Source organism: Alexandromys fortis, unplaced genomic scaffold (assembly GCF_014885135.2).
Source record: "Alexandromys fortis isolate MF-2015 unplaced genomic scaffold, M_Fortis_MF-2015_v1.1 scaffold_350, whole genome shotgun sequence".
NCBI classification, from domain to species: domain Eukaryota; kingdom Metazoa; phylum Chordata; class Mammalia; order Rodentia; family Cricetidae; genus Alexandromys; species Alexandromys fortis.
In genome coordinates, this window is record NW_026068263.1 from 489770 (window position 1) to 507874 (window position 18105).

The 18105-nt window shown below is 37.4% G+C and overlaps 1 protein-coding gene and 1 long non-coding RNA gene across 2 annotated transcripts; both read left to right on the forward strand.

Annotated features, from left to right (window-relative positions):
- Positions 1 to 2642: 2642 nt before the first annotated feature.
- Positions 2643 to 3611, forward strand: LOC126494471 (olfactory receptor 867-like). The gene has a single exon (XM_050131837.1). It carries the CDS (start codon positions 2643 to 2645, stop codon positions 3609 to 3611), a length of 969 nt encoding a protein of 322 aa, XP_049987794.1.
- Positions 3612 to 8392: 4781 nt separating this feature from the next.
- LOC126494462 (uncharacterized) lies at positions 8393 to 11401 on the forward strand. Its single transcript, XR_007590009.1, has 2 exons — positions 8393 to 8634; positions 10546 to 11401. It is a non-coding gene; the product is annotated as an uncharacterized lncRNA (long non-coding RNA).
- The last annotated feature ends 6704 nt before the right edge of the window (positions 11402 to 18105 follow it).

Here is an 18105-nt window from a genome sequence, read left to right on the forward strand (position 1 = left end):
TCCCCTCCTCCCATTTTCCTCCCACTCTCACCCCTCCCCCCTTCTCTTATTCCTAAGAGAAGTCAGGGTGCCATGCCCTGTGGGAAGTCCAAAGCCTTCCCCCCTCCATCCAGATCTAGGAAGGTATGCATCCAAACAGACTAGGTTCCCAAAAAGCCAGTAAATGCAGTAGAATCAAAATCCAGTGCCATTATCATTGGCTTCTCAATCAGCCCTCATTGTCAGACACATTCTGAGAGTCTGGTCTGATCACATGCTCTTTCAGTCCCAGTCCAGCTGGCCTTGGTGAGCTCCCATTAGATCAGTTGCACTATCTCAGTGGGTGGGTGCACCCCTCGTGATCATGACTTCCTTTCTCATGTTCTCCCTCCTTCTGCTCTTCATCTGGACCTTGGGAACTCAGTCCAGTGCTTCAATGTGGTTCTCTGTCTCTATCTCCATCCATTGCCAGGTGAAGGTTCTATGGTGTTATGCAAGATATTCATCAGGGTGGTATGGGATAAGGCCAGTTCAGCCACCTTCTCCTCTTCTGCCCAAGAAGAATCTGGTATGACTTCCTTTCCCAATTTCATACTTTGAAACTATTCAAGATCCAATTCTAGGATTATGATTTTCTGTTCATCTCTTAAAAAAATGTTAATGTACTTTAGTTTAAATTCACTATACTTCCATTTAGGTATAGAAAATATTGGAAGATTCCCCTTTTGTAGGTATTACTCAATGTTTATTTTACTTCAAATATTTATATTTATTCAAGTTCTGTTGGGATCAGATGACTCATAAAACAGCACCTGAATATGGGTGCGATGATTAAGAAAGAAAGACAAAAGACATAAGATAGAGGGAGAGCTCTCGGTGAATACTGCAGCAGTCCTGAATTTATTTCTTATAGCCCTCTTATACCCAAAGCAAAAGGGGGTGGCAAAATGTTTCCTTACCATGGTTCTAAGAGCAAGCAAGCATAACCACCTCCTTAATACTCAAAATATATAGCAACCACTCCTTTGGTCAAACACCCTGTTATTTGGCCTTGAGAAGAAAGAACAAGCATGAACCCTCTGACCTCCATTCAGGCTGGAGTGAGTCACTGTGGGCTCCCACAAGCTCCTAAAGTTTAATAATCAAAATGTAATTCCTTCAAAATACAAATTATGGAACAGAACCATTAGGATTTCAGACTAACAAAGAATGTGAATCAGTCAATGTTAGAGTGACAAAGAAAACACAGAAGACAATATGTGAACCTCATACCTTGTCCTTGAGGTCCTCATCCTCTGCTTCACATTTCACAAGCCAAATGCCAGACTGCCACCTCATAGAGAAATTGCATACTAGTCTCTTGAGCTTGAATACTTCTCTCCATTTCTTTTTTGCCTTTTGGTCTTTCTCAAATGTTCCTATTTCAGGGAAGATATTATAATCCACTCTTTCACTATCACAGGATAAAGTATTTTATTACTTTTCAGGTATTTTTTCCAAAGTCAAATAACATTCCTAGGCATTCATAATGCTAACACTTTCTTTCATGGAAAATTTAGTAACTTATATAAGTACAAAAAACTATCTTTTACTTTTCTTTGATGATTTGGCTTATATTATCTTTCAATATCTGTAATCAGATCAACCAATTATAAATTTTGACCATTAGTGCTCCTGATTTTACAATAACATATTCCTATTCCTCTTTATGGACAAGTAAGAGCATATGAGAATGTACTCCCCCTGCTTATTATAGTGATAGTGTGCTTTTTTGTTTCCGATTCTCATCTCTAGAGACCACTGCTCTTTAATTTTTCCAGAGACATTGACTTGGAAGCAAGTGTTCAAAAGAAGGAGCTGTAGGAAACCTCACTAATTCAAAGTAGTGCATTATTTTCAAAGAGGAAACACCCCTGTTGTATTTATATCGTAAACACATCATCAATTCCTGCCTCTCCAGAGAATACCTTTTGGGTGTTCTCAATGATAGTTATGCATGAGAAATTTAAGAAGTCACATACTTTTCTCGAGACTACATAGATGTCAATGGATGAACCAAAATTATGTTAAAGAAATATGTCAAAAATTTTAACTTCTAAATTATTGTTCAATATTTACTTTTGAAATTTTGTTATGCACCCAAAATGATTATCATAATATAGCAGATTTATATTAGTAGTAATAATATAATAACGACAACTGACATTTTCAAAATATAATACTCACAAGGCATTTTTAAACAAAAAAGCATAATAAATCATAATAGCAACCATCATGAGATAGAAAACAATTATGGGCTCAGAGTCACAGGGTCATAAAGATTATATAGGTAAATTTCATTCTATTAGGAGGAATAAATTATTGCAGTTATAAAGAAAAAATAACAAAATAATCAAGTGTTTGTAGAGTTTATATAAACCTATATAGAAAATTTCACTAATAGCAGTTTTAGAAGTTAAAGAAGAGAGATATTTGATGAAATAATAAAAGAATGATTACACATATTTACAAATGGTTACAAAAAATCACTTGAAAAAAATCACTTGGTTAAGTAAATGAGAGTTGTTGTCATTATGAAAGATATGCTTCCCCAGGTTATTATGTGACTTTACAGTGGATATTAGTTGAAAACTCTCCTTATCTCTAACAGAAACAAAAGTTAAATGGAAACAGAGAACGACACACTGATACCAGAATTTCTCATTGTGGGCCTCTCAGATAATCCTGAACTGCAGCCCATTCTCTTTGGACTGTTCCTGTCCATGTACCTGGTCACAGTGCTTGGGAACCTGCTCATCATCCTGGCTGTCAGTTCTAGCTCCCACCTCCACACTCCCATGTACTTCTTCCTCTGCAACCTGTCTTTTATTGACATCTGTTTAATCTCAACTACAATACCAAAGATGCTGGTGAACATGCATTCACAGAGAAAAGATATCTCCTACAGAGAATGCCTTACACAGGTATATTTTTTAGCTACTTTGGTTGGAATGGATAATTTTTTACTTACTTTAATGGCCTATGATCGCTTTGTAGCTATCTGTCATCCCCTCCACTACACTGTTATCATGAGTCCTTGGGTATGTACACTTCTGGTCCTGATATTTTGGATCATCATGTTCTGGGTCTCCCTGACTCATATCCTATTGCTGAATGAATTGAAATTTTCCAGAGGAACTGAAATCCCACATTTCTTCTGTGAACTGGCACAAGTTATCAAGGTAGCTAACTCTGATGCCCACATCAATAATGTCTTTATGTATGTGCTGACTTCCATACTAGCTGTGATTCCTATGATAGGAATCTTTATGTCTTATTCACAGATTATCTCATCCTTGTTAAGGATGTCCTCTACTGTGAGTAAGTACAAAGCCTTTTCCACCTGTGGGTCTCACCTCTGTGTGGTCTCCTTGTTCTATGGGTCAGGACTTGGAGTTTACTTCAGCTCCTCTGTTTCTCATCCTTATCAGAGAAGAATGATTGCCTCATTGATGTATACTGTGATCAGTCCCATGCTGAACCCGTTCATATATTGCCTGAGAAACAAGGATGTGAAGGATGCTCTTGGAGAACTTGTCAACAGAGTTGTCTCGTGTCCATCCATACTGAGAACTCTAAGACAAATTTTATGAACATACCCATCCTGGGTGCTCTTTTTCTATCATACACCACATGCCTAATTTACACTATTTAGAAATTATTTTTAACTTTTCATTTTTGCATTTTTAACAGAAATTACTTTAATTTCTTTGCATGCTGATTGAAGATTGTAATTGTGCTTTTGGCATTTTTATGTAAAATGTTGTAAATTATGACTCATGAGTTCATATGAGTTCGTCCTATTTGGATAGTTATTTTTTTTACCTTAATTTGACAGGATTCTTGTTTTTCCTAAAGGAAATATGAAAATGCTCACATCAATACTATTCTCATATGAGTTATTTTACTATCATTCAACATAGGTGATTTCATTCTGAAAACATTGTTGTATTGTTTTTTCATTTTTAATTTTTCATTTTTGTTATTATAGCTTAATAAAATTTTTTATTTTATTTTCTTCCCTCCAAAATCTCGCATATACCTCCCTTTATCCTTCAAATTCATGGTCTCTTTATTAACTAATATTATTACTTCAGGTATATACATATATGTATATACATATCTGTTCCTTATTATAATGATTTCAGCCTAAATAATGTTACTTCTATGTTACATGTATGTATGTATGTATATGTATTCAGGGGTAATGGCTTTGACACTAGTGTTCTCTTTTCTGGGGAAACCACCTCTTCTCTGTCCAGATTTTATTAGTTGTCTATAGTTACAGAAATCTTTGTGTAGTTGAGCATATTTATGGTTTCATATTTGTTCAGCTCATATTTGGGCTCATGCTTGTGAGATCTATGGGTATAGAGTCTGCTATTTCAAGAATACGCATTCTCATTGTTCCTGATACTTTGACTCTCATAATCTTTCCTTTCCTTCTTCCACAATTTTTATAGCTACCTACATTGAGACTGGACTCCACATCTGCAATTGTATTGATTGTGGCTTTCTGTAGAAGTGTCTGTTGGTTTCAGAGAGAAGTTTCCTTGATTAGGGGTAAAGAGTTCACTTATTTGTCAGTATAAGGACAAATGTCTAGAGATTGCTGGTAGGAATTTTGCTGGTTTAGTAAATTAGTACTTGTAGATTCTTCTCCAATATCATGGTAGTGAAATGTGTTATTCAAGCAACCAACATAGCTGGCAAGCAACCTATCCAGTTATGATTCTGTTAACCACATTGATGACCAGCATGTCATGATGACCGTAAGAGTATAAAAATTATGCATCCTTGTTTATAATAGACTTCACTCTTTGGACCTAAGACCTGGCCAACAAGAAGGAAACTATGCCTAGTACTGGAAATCTATCTAACTCTGTAGAGCTAGTGTGATCAGAGAATAATCTGAGGTTGTGACAGTCTGTAATTTAAGCTGTACAGTGAATCTTATATTTACTGTGCCCTCTTATGCAATGATGATTGGGGTTTAAACAGGAAATCTCCATAAAGTTGCTTTGTACGAATTTCATTACTGTAATTCTCTTCTTTAAAAAATGTTGTATAGTTTTCTAGTGTCCTCGTCAGAAATTTGCACATTCACAGAAGACTGATTGTGTCACTACAGTACTCTACTCCCTACACTGTTATCCAATGGCCAACTCACCTTTTGCTAGAAGTTTTTCTAATTATACAGATTGTACATTTCCTTGTCATGAAGCTATTCCTTATGTAACCTTAATACAAGTTTTTCTGTTTTTAAAGGGTTGTTTATTGATAAATATACATGTGCTATAGAAGAGTTACTATTGTTAAACTGAAACCTGTCCCTTTTTAACTAACACACTTCCCATATACCATGAGTCACTTTACTCTGCGTGAGGTCTACTACTTAAGATCCACATATAAAATGGAGGATATCATATTGATTATATTATCTGTTTCTTATTTCACAAGACCTGATCACATAGTGGTTCTTCGTTTTGTATCAAATGTATTATTTTATTCATGTACCTGTATATTGTTGTCTTAACTATGTCACATTTATCTATGCATCTTATAATAAACATATAAATCCACAAAGAGTTAAAATAATTCTGTCAAGATAATGAGATTATACAGAAATTTTGACATATTCATTTGATATTCGTTAGTGTCATTTAAATGAGACTACCAAATCTTACAGTTTTCTCATTTTTGAGAAAAACATATATGCTGTTTTATATAATTATTTTATTAATTTGTGTTGCCAACAACATTCAATATTTCTATATTTGATAACTATTTGTCTTATACTATATGTTTGATAATTTTAAGGCGTATACTGATATTCTATTGCACTTTTATAATTACTTGATTAGTGATGCCGAACAATATGTTCTATATATCTTCTCTTTGGTTATCTTCTTTAGAGAATTTTCTGATCAGAAACTTTGTTGATTTTAAGTAGATTATTTATTTTCTCACAGTTGGGTTCTGTGATTTTTAAATATTTTTATATTGAATTCTTAACTAATAAATGATTTTAAATATTGTCTTTCATTTAGTTTTCTCTTCTTTTTTGATAAAGTTACCTATAATATTTCAAATTTTATTTTAATGGCTTTATTATATGTTAATAATAGGTAAAGTGTGTTTCATTATTAAATTTTTGTGGATGTACAAAATGTATTCCAATTGTATTCCTCCCCCATAACCCTCTTTATCTACTCCTATTAATTTCTTTCTTCTTCCCAACAAACTTCCTTCTTTTATGTCATTTTTAAACTTGTTAAGTTTCATTAGATTGTTTACAAGAGCATTTGTACATTACAATTAGTATCTTACTGAAAATATATTTCTCTCCCACTTTAGCTATAGCTTCAGAAAGGGGTGGGTACCTCTGATCCTCTCCAGGGTCTGTTTTTTTTTTTATTCCTTAAAAAATATCAATTCAAATTCCTACTCTGAATTGTACTCCTTCTCCCAGGCCACTTCCCGTCCCTCCACAGACCCTTTCCCCACCTCTCCAACCCTAAGGGAGTGCCATGCACCCTGCTCCATGGAAAGTCTAAGGCCATCCCTACTACATCTAGGTTGACCAAGATTTACATCGAAAGAGAATAGGATCCCACGAAGCCAGCATATGCAAGTAGAGACACATTCCAGTGTCACTATCAGTGGCCCCTCAGTATGCCCCAGCTGTCACCCCTTTCTGGAAGACATGGTGGTTCCCATGTTCATTGACTCCCAGTCCAGTTGGAGATGGTGAGCTACCATTACCTCAAGCAAACTGGCTCAGTGGATGACCCCTTCATGGTTTTGAATTCCTTGCTCATACTCTCATTCCCTCCACTCTTCAACTGGATCTTGGGAATTCAGTCCAGTGCTCCAATGTGGGTCATTGCTCTCTGTTCCCCATCTGTTGTTGGACAAAGGTTCTGTGGTGATATTTAAGATAATCATCAGTCTGATTACAGGGTAAGGTGAGTTCAGTTACCCTCTCTTCTATTGCTTAGGGTCTCAGCTGGGGTCATCCTGTAGGTTCTTGGCCATTGTTCTAGAAACAGGTTTCTTGCTAACTCCATAATGGCTCCCTCAATCAAGATATCTCTTTCCTTGCTCTCATGTCTGTCCTTCCTCCATCTTGACCATCCCATTCCTTCAAGTTCTCCTGCAACCCCTTTCCCCCCTACCACCTGGCCTCCTGATCCCAAATTTTTGTCTGATTCCAATATCCAGGTTGGTCTATATATGTTTTTCTTTAAGTTAACCTTATTACTTAGTTTCTCTAGGATCCTGTGTTATAGGCTCCTTGACCTTTGTTTATGACTAGTATCCACTTTTGAGTGAGTACATATCGAAATAGTTTTTTGGAGTCTGTGTTACCTCTCAGGATGATGCTTTCTAATTCTGTCCATTTGCATGCAAAATTCAAGATGTCATTATTTTTTACTGCTGATTAATACTCTAATGTGTAGTTGTGCTACACTTTCTTTATCCATTCTTCAGTTGAGGGGCATCTGTGTTGTTTCCAGGTCTTGGCTATTACAAATAATGCTGCTATAAACATAGTTGAACAAATGCTTTTATGGTATGATTGAACATCTTTTGGATATATTCTTAAGAGTGGGATTGTTGGATCCTGAGGTAGGTTGATTCCCAGTTTTCTGAGGAACCACCACACTGATTTCCAAAGTGGTTGCACAACTTTGCATTCCCACAGCAATGGATCATTGTTCTCCTTGCTCCACAACCTCTCCAGCATAAGCTATCATTACTGTTTTTGATCTTACCATTCTGACAAGTGTAAGATGGTATCTCAAGGTTGTTTTGAATTGCATTTCCCTGATAGCTAAGGATGAAGAACATTTCCTTAAATATCTTTTGGACATTTGAAATTCTTCTGATGAAAATTTTCTGTTTAGTTCAGTACACTACATTTTAATTGCATTATTTAGAATTTTAATGTCTAATTTCTTGAGTTCTTTATATATTTTGGAGATTAGACCTTTGTCTGATGTGGGGTTGGTAAACATTTTTTCCCATTCAATAGGCTGCCATTTTGTCTTATTGATTGTGTCCTTTGCTTTACAGAAGATTCTCAGATTCAGGAGATCCCATTTATTTATTGATGCTCTTATTATCTGTGCTACTGGGGTTATATTTAAGAAGTAGTCTCCTATGCCCATTTATTGAAGATTACTTCCCACTTTCTCCTCTATCAGGTTCAGTGTGGTCAGATTTATATTGAGGTCTTTATTCCATTTGTACTTGACTTCTGTGCATGGTGATAGATATGGATCTATTCTCATTCTTCTACAGGTTGACATCCAGTTGTGTCAGCACCATTTGTTGAAGATGCCTTCTTTTTTCATTGTATCTTTGATGTGGGAGTGTCATATATCAATCTGTTGATTTCATTGGTTAAGTTATAATAAACCAACTGCTTGGCCTCAGCTTGGAACATAGATGGGAGGAGTAAACAGAATAGAATTCTGGGCGGAAGAGGAAGTGAGGTCAGACTCTGCTCTGCTCCCAGAGAGACCCGACAGCTCTGCTGGAGGAGAGACGCCATGCTCAGCTCTCCCAGGCAACTCCAACCCACGATGGACTTAGGCTAGAATCTTCCCGGTAAGCGCACCTTGGCGTGCTTACACAGATGATTAGAAATGGGCTAAATTAATATGTGAGAATTAGCCTAGAAGAGGCTAGATAGAAATGGGCTAGTCCAGGTGCAAGAATTAGTTAGAGTTCATGGGCCAAGCAGTTCTTTAAATGAATACAGTTTGTGTGTTGTTATTTCGGGCGTGAGCTAGCCAAGCGGCTGGGGTGTTGGGGACGCAGCCCCGCCGCCGCTCCTATTTCAACAGATGGCGCCCAGACGTGTGGCTAACTGAATCCACAAAAAGCCTGAGAAAGCTGGGGAAAGAATGGAATGAAGCATGTTTTCTTGGTAGCAACAAATTTCTTGGGTCTACTCTGCTTGCTAGAGGCAAGCAAGCGCTCTCATCTAAGAGAGGCTTCCTGACTCAGCTTCAGCTGCAAAACCCTGCAGCTCATTAAGAGTTCCTGCCAGGAAACACTTAAACGGTGTTGGTGAAAAGCTGAACGCATGCTTTTTGGTTTTCAGCCGTAGCAGGAAAAAAGTTGTGCTGTTTAAAAATGCCGGCTTTCTGGGCCGTCCTGCCAGGGCAAACTCTGACTGAGGCAGGAGGTCCAGCTACAGAGAGAGGACTTGACTGTTGTCTGTTGTAGCTCGCTTGCTGGCAGGGACCTTGAAACGCCATAGAATTGTGCCTATAAACGCGGCTACAGCCTGTATCTCCGCCATGAGGCTGGAAAGCTAAGGAATGGACTGGATCTAGCTGGCAAAGCCACGGCTTTAATCCTACTCATATTGCTCAGTAATTTAAAGGCTCCTGTGGTCAGAAAAACAGAGAGAGATACAGTAAAGAGATTCAAAGATAAAGAAAATGTTTAAATGATTTACAGTGTGTTAAAAATATATGCAAGCTAAAAGTTAAAAGTTCTTAAAAAAAAGTAAGAAAAAGAGAAGTTGTGTGTGGTAGTACACGCCTTTAATCCCAGTGCCTAGAAGGCAGAGACAAACAGATCTCTGTGAGTTCAAGGTGTGGTAGCAAACACCTTTAATCCCAATGCCTGGGAGGCAGAGACAGGCAGATCTCTGAGAGTTCAAGGACAGCCTGGTCTACAGAGTTATTCCAGGACAGAGATACAGAGAATATAAAATGAAAGTAAAAATAAACTTAATAGAGGTTAAAATAAAGCTCACAAAGATGGAAAATACACAGAGAATCTTGATACTGTATGCTATTATGCTCTCTTTGAATTGTTTGAATGCTGAGGAAGGAGCAACAGATGCTAAAAGATATTTGTTTATAAATGCTGCTGAACTAATCCAACGTAGAGATTTTAATGCCTTGGCTTTGATATTTGGATCTAAGGACGTGATGCTTTCAAAAGGAGTTTCTTATTTTGTTTTCACAGAGGATGAGACCCTGTTCATTTCTTCTATTCCGATATGGTATGATGGACCACGCCCTCCTGAACGGTTGCTGTGAATACCTTCAAAAAATTGCTTCGCTCAACTTCCAACTGAGATGAAACTAGCACACAGGTTATACCACAAAAGACCTAATTAACAGCGCCCCCATTCAGCAGGAAGCAGTTTGGAGAGAAAAAACTACGCCCATGTTCCCAAATATTGTTTACAAATGTTCTTTTACATTTAAAGGGGGATATGATATAGATATGAATAATTTGCATTGGTATGGATTTTAAGGTCAATTTTGTTATATGCATTTTTGATCTTGATTAAGGTATTGTGTTGTGTAGTTCATTTTAAAATGTAATGTATAATTAGGAAATATAAGTTGTTAATGAATAATCATTAATAATAGTTAAGTTTGTAGTCATGTTAGTTAAGATTTTCTAGATGTGCATACATATATTTTAGATAGGCATTCTTCATATTTTTCAAAGATTATAGAATATGGCATTTTAAATGTTTTAATAACTTAGGACTTCTCATGACAATGAGACACTCTGCTCCTGGCATCACCAATCTACTTCAAGAGGAAGATGGGCATCGAAGAGGATCCTTATGGAGTTTGATAGCCATTTGGCAAGAAACTGCTCTTGCCTGGACTATTGCATAAACTGGACACAGAGAACCCGCAGAGAGAGGACTGCTGAACTTGCCTAAAGGTGAGATGATCTTTCGGGGTTCCTGCTTCATGAAAGAGTCTGCAAGACATTCTTCAGGACAAGCAGATAGTGACTGCCTTTGAAATTTCCTGCTTTGTGGAAATGTCTGCTGGAAACTATGGGCCTGTAGGCCGAAGATGGATGCCCCAACGGTACAGAGGAACTTTGGGTGACTGTCCAGGCAGCGAGATGTCTCTGTCATTTCTAGAGCTTTGGATGTTAAGTTAAAGCCTTCTTTTTTTTTTTTTTTTTTTTAAACAGAAAAAGGGGAAGTGATGTGGGAGTGTCATATATCAATCTGTTGATTTCATTGGTTAAGTTATAATAAACCAACTGCTTGGCCTCAGCTTGGAACATAGATGGGAGGAGTAAACAGAATAGAATTCTGGGCGGAAGAGGAAGTGAGGTCAGACTCTGCTCTGCTCCCGGAGAGACCCGACAGCTCTGCTGGAGCAGAGACGCCATGCTCAGCTCTCCCAGGCAACTCCAACCCACGATGGACTTAGGCTAGAATCTTCCCGGTAAGCGCACCTTGGCGTGCTTACACAGATGATTAGAAATGGGCTAAATTAATATGTGAGAATTAGCCTAGAAGAGGCTAGATAGAAATGGGCTAGTCCAGGTGCAAGAATTAGTTAGAGTTCATGGGCCAAGCAGTTCTTTAAATGAATACAGTTTGTGTGTTGTTATTTCGGGCATAAGCTAGCCAAGCGGCCGGGGTGTTGGGGACGCAGCCCCGCCGCCGCTCCTTATTTCAACATATCTTTTTTGCTTCTTTGTCAAAAATCACGTGTTCAAAGGTGTGTGAATTAATATCCTGGTTTTCAGTTCAATTCCATTGGTCAACATCTCTGTTTTTATGTCAATACCAAGCTGTTTTCATTACTGGAGCTCTGTAATAGAGCTTGATTTCAGGGATGGTAATGCCTCCGGAAGTTCCTTTATTGTACAGGATTGTTTTGACTATCCTGGGTTTTTTGTTTTTCCATATGAAGTTGAGTATCATTCTTTCAAGGTGTGTGAGGAATTGTGTTGTGATTTTGATGGAGACTGCATTGAATCTATAGATTGCCTTTGGTAAGATTGCCATTTTTACTATGTTGAACCTTCCTATCCAAGAGCATGGGAAATCTTTCCATTTTCTGGCTTATTCTTGAATTTCTTTCTTCAGTCATAAAGTTCTTGTCAAATAGGTCTTTCATGTCCTTTGTTAGTGTTTCCCCAAAATATTTTATGTGATTTGTGTCTATTGTGAAAGGGGATGTTTTTCTGATTTCCCTCTCAGCTTCTTTATCCTTTGTGTATAGGAGGGCTACTGATTGTTTTGAGTTGATCTTGTATCCTGCCACTTCACTGAAGGTATTTATCAGCTATAGGAGTTCTCTGGTAGAGTTTTTGGGGTCACTTATATACAGTATCATATCATCTGCAAATAATGAAAGTTTAACTTCTTCCTTTCTGATTTGAATTTACTTGATATTCTTAAGTTGTCTTATTGCTATTGTTAAAACTTCAAGAACTATGTTGAAGAGATATGGAAATGGTGGAAAACCTTGTCTTATTCCTGATTTTAGTGGAATAGCTTTGAGTTTCTCTCCATTTAATTTGATGTTAGCTGTCAGCTTGTTGTATATTTCTTTAATTATATTTAGATATGATCATTGTATCCCTAATCTCTGAAAGACTTTTATTGGTGTGCATTCTGTCAATCATGTTTTAAATAAACACTGATTGGCCAGGCAGGAAGTATAGGTGGGAAAACCAGACAGAAAGTAGAAATGATGCAATGAAAGCAATAAGATTCTGGGAAGGAGTAAGTTGATTCCTTCCACTTCTGCCCAGACTCTGAAGAAGCAAGATGTGAGCTGCCCTGCTGAGAAAGGTACCAAACCATGTGGCTAGGATAGATAAGACTAATGGTTAATATAAGCTACAAGAGCTAATATGTAGCCTGAGCTAATGGGCCAATCAGTTTTATAATTTATGGAGATCTCTGTGTGATTTTCTTTGGGGTTTGCTGACTGTGGGGTACCGGACAGGACAGAAACCTCAACAAGCAGCCTCTCTGCTCATGTTACACTTTATTATGAAGGGATGTTGAATTTTGTCAAATGCTTTTTCTTCCTTAACGTAAAGTTCATATGGTTTTTTTTTTCTTTCAGATTATTTATATGGTGAATTATATTGATAGATTTTTCTATGTTGAACCAGCCCTGCATCTCTGGAATGAAGCCTACTTGATCGTAATGGATAATTTTTTTTTTGGTGTGTTCTTGGATTCGGTTTGCCAGAATTTTATTGAGAATTGTTGCTTCCATGTTCATGAGTGAAATTGGTCTGTAATTCTCTTTCTTGGTTGAGTCTTTTTGTGGTTTTGGTATCAGGGTAACTGTAGCTTCCTAAAAAGAGTTTGGCAGAGAGCCTTCTGTTTCTATTATGTGGAACACTTTGATGAGTATAGGTATTAGCTCTTCTTGAAAGTTCTAGTAGAACTGTATTTATTTAAACACTGCCTGGCCCATTAGCTCTAGCCTCTTATTGACTAACTCTTCCATCTTGATTAATCCTTTGTTATTAAATATGTATTAACCAGATTTAATAAAAATTAAATAGTAGTGCTTATCTGCATTAGTCTAACCAGTGATTGTCTTGGGCAGGAGAAGCATGGCGTCTGCGACACTGCCTACTTCTTCCCAGCATTCTGTTCTGTCTACTCGGCCCACCTAAGGGCTGACCTATCAAAAGGCTAAGGCATCTTCTTTATTCAACCAATGAAATCAACACAAATACAGAAGGACCTCTTACACCATTTCCCCTTTTCTGTTCAAAAAAAGAAAGGCTTTATTTTAACATAGTAAAATTACATATTACAAACCAGTTATTAAGCAAGAGTTACAGTTATAATATTTATATCTACTTTATCTTTTACCATAACTAAAGAAACTATAACTATCTATCTAGTATTTAACTTCATCAAAGACTCCAGAGGATATAATATTACCTAAGTAAAGAAGAAGTAAGCACCTTCCAAAACTCTAGAAATGACAGAGACATCTTGCTGTCTGGATAGTCACCCAAAGTTATTCTATACTATTGAGGCATCCATATTCAGCCTACAGGCCCATAGTATCCAGCAGACATTTTCATGTAGCAGGAAAATTTAAAGACAGTTTAGTTACTTTTCTTTGTATCCTGCAGAAAGTCTCGCAGACTCTTTCATGAAGCAGGAACCCTGAAGAATCATCTCACCTTTAGGCAAGTTCAGCAGTACTCTCTTTGAAGGTTCTTTGTGTTCAGTTTATGCAACAGTCCAGGCAAGAGCAGTTTCTTGCCCAAATGGCTAACCAACTCCTTAAGGAGCTTCTTTGATGCCCATCTTTCTCTAGAAGTAGATTGGTGCCACCAGGAGCAGACGTGTCTCATTGTCATGAAAAGCCCTAAATTATTAAAACATTTAAAATGCCGTATTCTGTAGACTTTGAAAGATATGAAGAATGCCTATCTGAAATATATCTATGCACATCTAGAAAATCTAACTAACATGACTACAAACTTTACTAATATAGATTATTATCCATTAACAACCTATATTTCCTAATTATACATTACATCTTTAAATGAACTACACAATCACAATACCTTAATCAAGATCATAAAAACATATACATATAACAAAATTGACCTTAAACTTGCATCAATAAGTCAAGATTAATACCAATGTAAACTATTTATACCTATATCATAAAATCAACACAAATACAAAAGGACCTCCTATACTACACAGAGATTCACCTGTTTCTGCTTCCCTAGTTCTGGGATAAAGTCATGTGCCATCACCACTCAGTTTGTACACAACTTGAAATCAGGGGTGGAGAGTAATTCCCTCTGCAAGTCTTTTATAGTCCAATATTGTTTTAGGTTCCCTTACCTTTTGCTTTTCCACATGAAGCTGAGTGTTGTCCTTTCAAGGTCTATAAATAATTGTGTTGAAGTTTTGACAGGGACTACAATGAATCTGTAGATTGTTTTGGTCCTTTTTGCCATGTTAATCCTATTGATCTATACACATGGCAAATATTTAAATCTGTTGATATCTTCTTCAATTTCTTTCTTTAAAGACTTTGATGTGGGTTTGCTGTAATTTGCCTTTATTATGTTGCCTTGTATCTCTGGTCTCCCCAGGCCACTAATCATAAAGGGATGTTGGGTTTTTTTAAAGGCTATTTCTGAAACTATGAGATGATTGTGTGGTTATTGTCTTTCAATATATTTATGTGGGAGATTACATTTATCAATTTACCTATGTTTAACTATTCTTTTATCTCTGATATGAAGCCAATAGGATCATGGTGTATAATATTTTTGGTAGTCTTAGATTTTGTTTTTAAGTATTTTATTGAGAACTTTTTTATCAATGTTCATAAGGGATATAGATCTATAATTTCTGTGGGTTCTATTTGTATTTTTGTTATCGGGATAATAATGGTTTTGTAAGAAAAATTAGTAAATGTTCATTTAGTTTCTGATTTGTACTATTAGAGAAGTATTTACATTAGTTCTTTTTGGAAAGTCTGGCAGATTTCTCAAACACACCCATCTGTCTCTGGGATTTTTTAGTTGATAGATTTCTATTTCAGCAGGAGTTATGTGACTAGTAAGATTGTTTTCATCTTGATATAACTTTGTTGTTGACATGAATACAGACACACTGTTCTACAAAATCAAATTGAAATCCCATAAAAGTGACACCTACCTAAGTAGTTGAAACTTTTGGCACACCCCTATAGGGTCTGGATAATCTCGTTGTTGTCTCTTCCTCTGAATCCAGGTCACTCAAGAGTTTCGAAACAAATGAAAGGCACTAAAAACCCTAGTTCTGCATTCTTGGTTGCTTTTGCAGCTTCCTCCCCTGGAATTGCCAGCTGCCCAAGTTCCTGCCTAAATGCTCAATTTGACCATACTTGGGCACAAGTCCTGCTTATGGTGGAGACACTATCACTCTTTGTCTACAATATATAAAATATCCCTACTTTGGTTGTGGGTGGAGGAACTCCTGTGGCCCTAATCTCTAGATCCTTCCCAGAAGTTGCTCTCAATAAAACCACCTATTGTACTTTTCAGATTCATTTGATCTGGAATAATGCATTGTCAAAAAGACATAATGAGAAAGATACCAAAAACACACACTGAAAAAAAGAAAACATCTTTAACAAACGGGGGTGATCAAAGAAGATAACTTCATGTAAAAGAATGTAAGTGAATTACTATTAATCACCCTGCACAAAACTAACTTCCATATTGATCAAAGACTACAATATAAAACCAAATACCCTGAATCTGATAGAAGAAAAAGTAGAGAATGTATTTGAACTTAATTGCATAGAAAGGACTTTCTGGACATTGTGGAGAACCTGCCTTGAAAAAAAAAAAACACCTCTTACCAGAGTAGGGGCATGTAAATTTTAGAAATATAAGTAACAAAAATGAAGATTCATAAAAAATAACAGGACAGAAAACATAGAATGTATTTGGAGGACATTCCAGTGACTGAAATCCCCCACATTTACTTTTCCACAGCTTTTATACCCAACATAAATGGGGGAGAAGGTAACAAAAGACTTTATTAACATGATACAAAGATAACTCGCATAGTCAATTGCTTTACTCTCTGAGACATCAAATCATTAGCATTCTGTAGTCTAGGCAGAAAGATGCTCTAGGTCAAGTATTCTGAAGAGTGCCCCTCCCCAGGTAACCTCATAGTTACAAAGGAGCTAAGTCATTTGAATATCCTGACCACCTGTGAGAATGGCATGGAGCTATCGTAATTTCAAAAGAACCAAGCAATCACATCCTGAGTTGGATGTACAGCTATGCTTGTCAATCTCCAAACTCTCTGACTATTAGACAAGGATGGGCCTGCATTTTTTTGGCCTCCACAGGATATGACATTGATAGGCCAAGCATTAAGAATAACAATTAATAAATGGACCTCATGAAGTTGAAAACTTCTGTACATCAAAAGACACCATTTTCTGGCAAAGTGTCAGCCTATTGAATAGGAAAATACCTTAAAATTATTTTCTGATAGAGGGCTAGTATATCCAACATATAAAGAACTGCAGAAACACCAAGGGGAAACAAGTAAAAGTGAGGTAGATAACTAAGCAGAGTGTTCTCATATGATGAAAGACAAATGGCTGAGTAACACTTAAGGAAGTAATTAATATTCTTTCTTTCCTGAAAATGTATATTAAGACTGCTCTTTTCTCTAGTGAGAATGGCCAAGACCAGGAAAACAATAGTACTGTGTGAGCCCACCAACTCCCAGCTCTCCCTCTCCCACATTGCCAAATATTATATTCAGGGCCTCATCCCAACCCCTGGCACCCATATTTGGAATGGAGCAGGAAGTTCCATTTCAAGCCCCATTCTCTAGGAGTTGCCTTGGCCAGGACTCCACCTAAAGAAAAGTCCACCAAGCAGTGACCCCTTCCCAGGGAGGATCAGGACCACTCCCATGGGCTACTTAGGCTGCCCCCCAGAGAATGAACACGTGGTTTCCAGGTTTTGCGTGGTCTCCCCTTCTCTCTCTCTCTGTCTCTCCCCGCTCCATGCGTTCCCGGTCACCCAGGAGGACTTTATTGAACATGGACATCTTTTATTTGGTTTGATTTGGTCTGATTGGAATTATTTGCATCAGTGGAGAGGCTCATTTTAAGGAATATTCCTAATATACGGAGATTCCCCCTGCGGGGGAAGAGTTTGTTTTTCTCACAGGCCCAGAGTCACTGTGTTGGAAGATGCCCTCCTCGCATGTGCTCTCCACCAGGCTAAGATCAGGTTCATCTTGGTGAGTTTTCCTTTTGGAATACATGCAGGTAGAGTCCTCCGAGGTGGGGGGAACATTTGCACTTCCTTATCTTGTCGATTTTTATGCTTTACATTTAAGTCGCAGCCATGCCAAAAGCCTGATTCAAGTGGCAACCCAGGCCTCACTGAGATGGGACTTGGATGGTTAGCTACCTCTACCACTCATTTCTCATGAACCCCCCCCCCATTTTTGACTCAAGAGCTTTGTCCAGTGGACACATTGTGACAGGCTTGAGTCCCAGTTGGCATGGGCTTCTAAATGGGTTCTTGTAATTCAAAGCCAAATCCTCAAATGCCCTTCAGCTGCCTTTTACAAAAATCCTTTTAAATTCGGGCTATCGAACATCTAATGTAAAAACAAACAAGGTTCCAAAAGCCATGCTTTCTATATGTGTGCTCCTGCTCCCCTCTCCCTCCCCCTCCTTGCTACTTTAGTTGTTGGCTGTTTGTCTCACTCTGGGATTCTCTAAAAAAGACCTGCTTCTTCTGTCCTTCCACTCT

Bases quoted from the DNA above. Each gene is read 5' to 3' on its own strand.
- LOC126494471 (XM_050131837.1), top strand. From the start codon at position 2,643: ATGGAAACAGAGAACGACACACTGATACCAGAATTTCTCATTGTGGGC.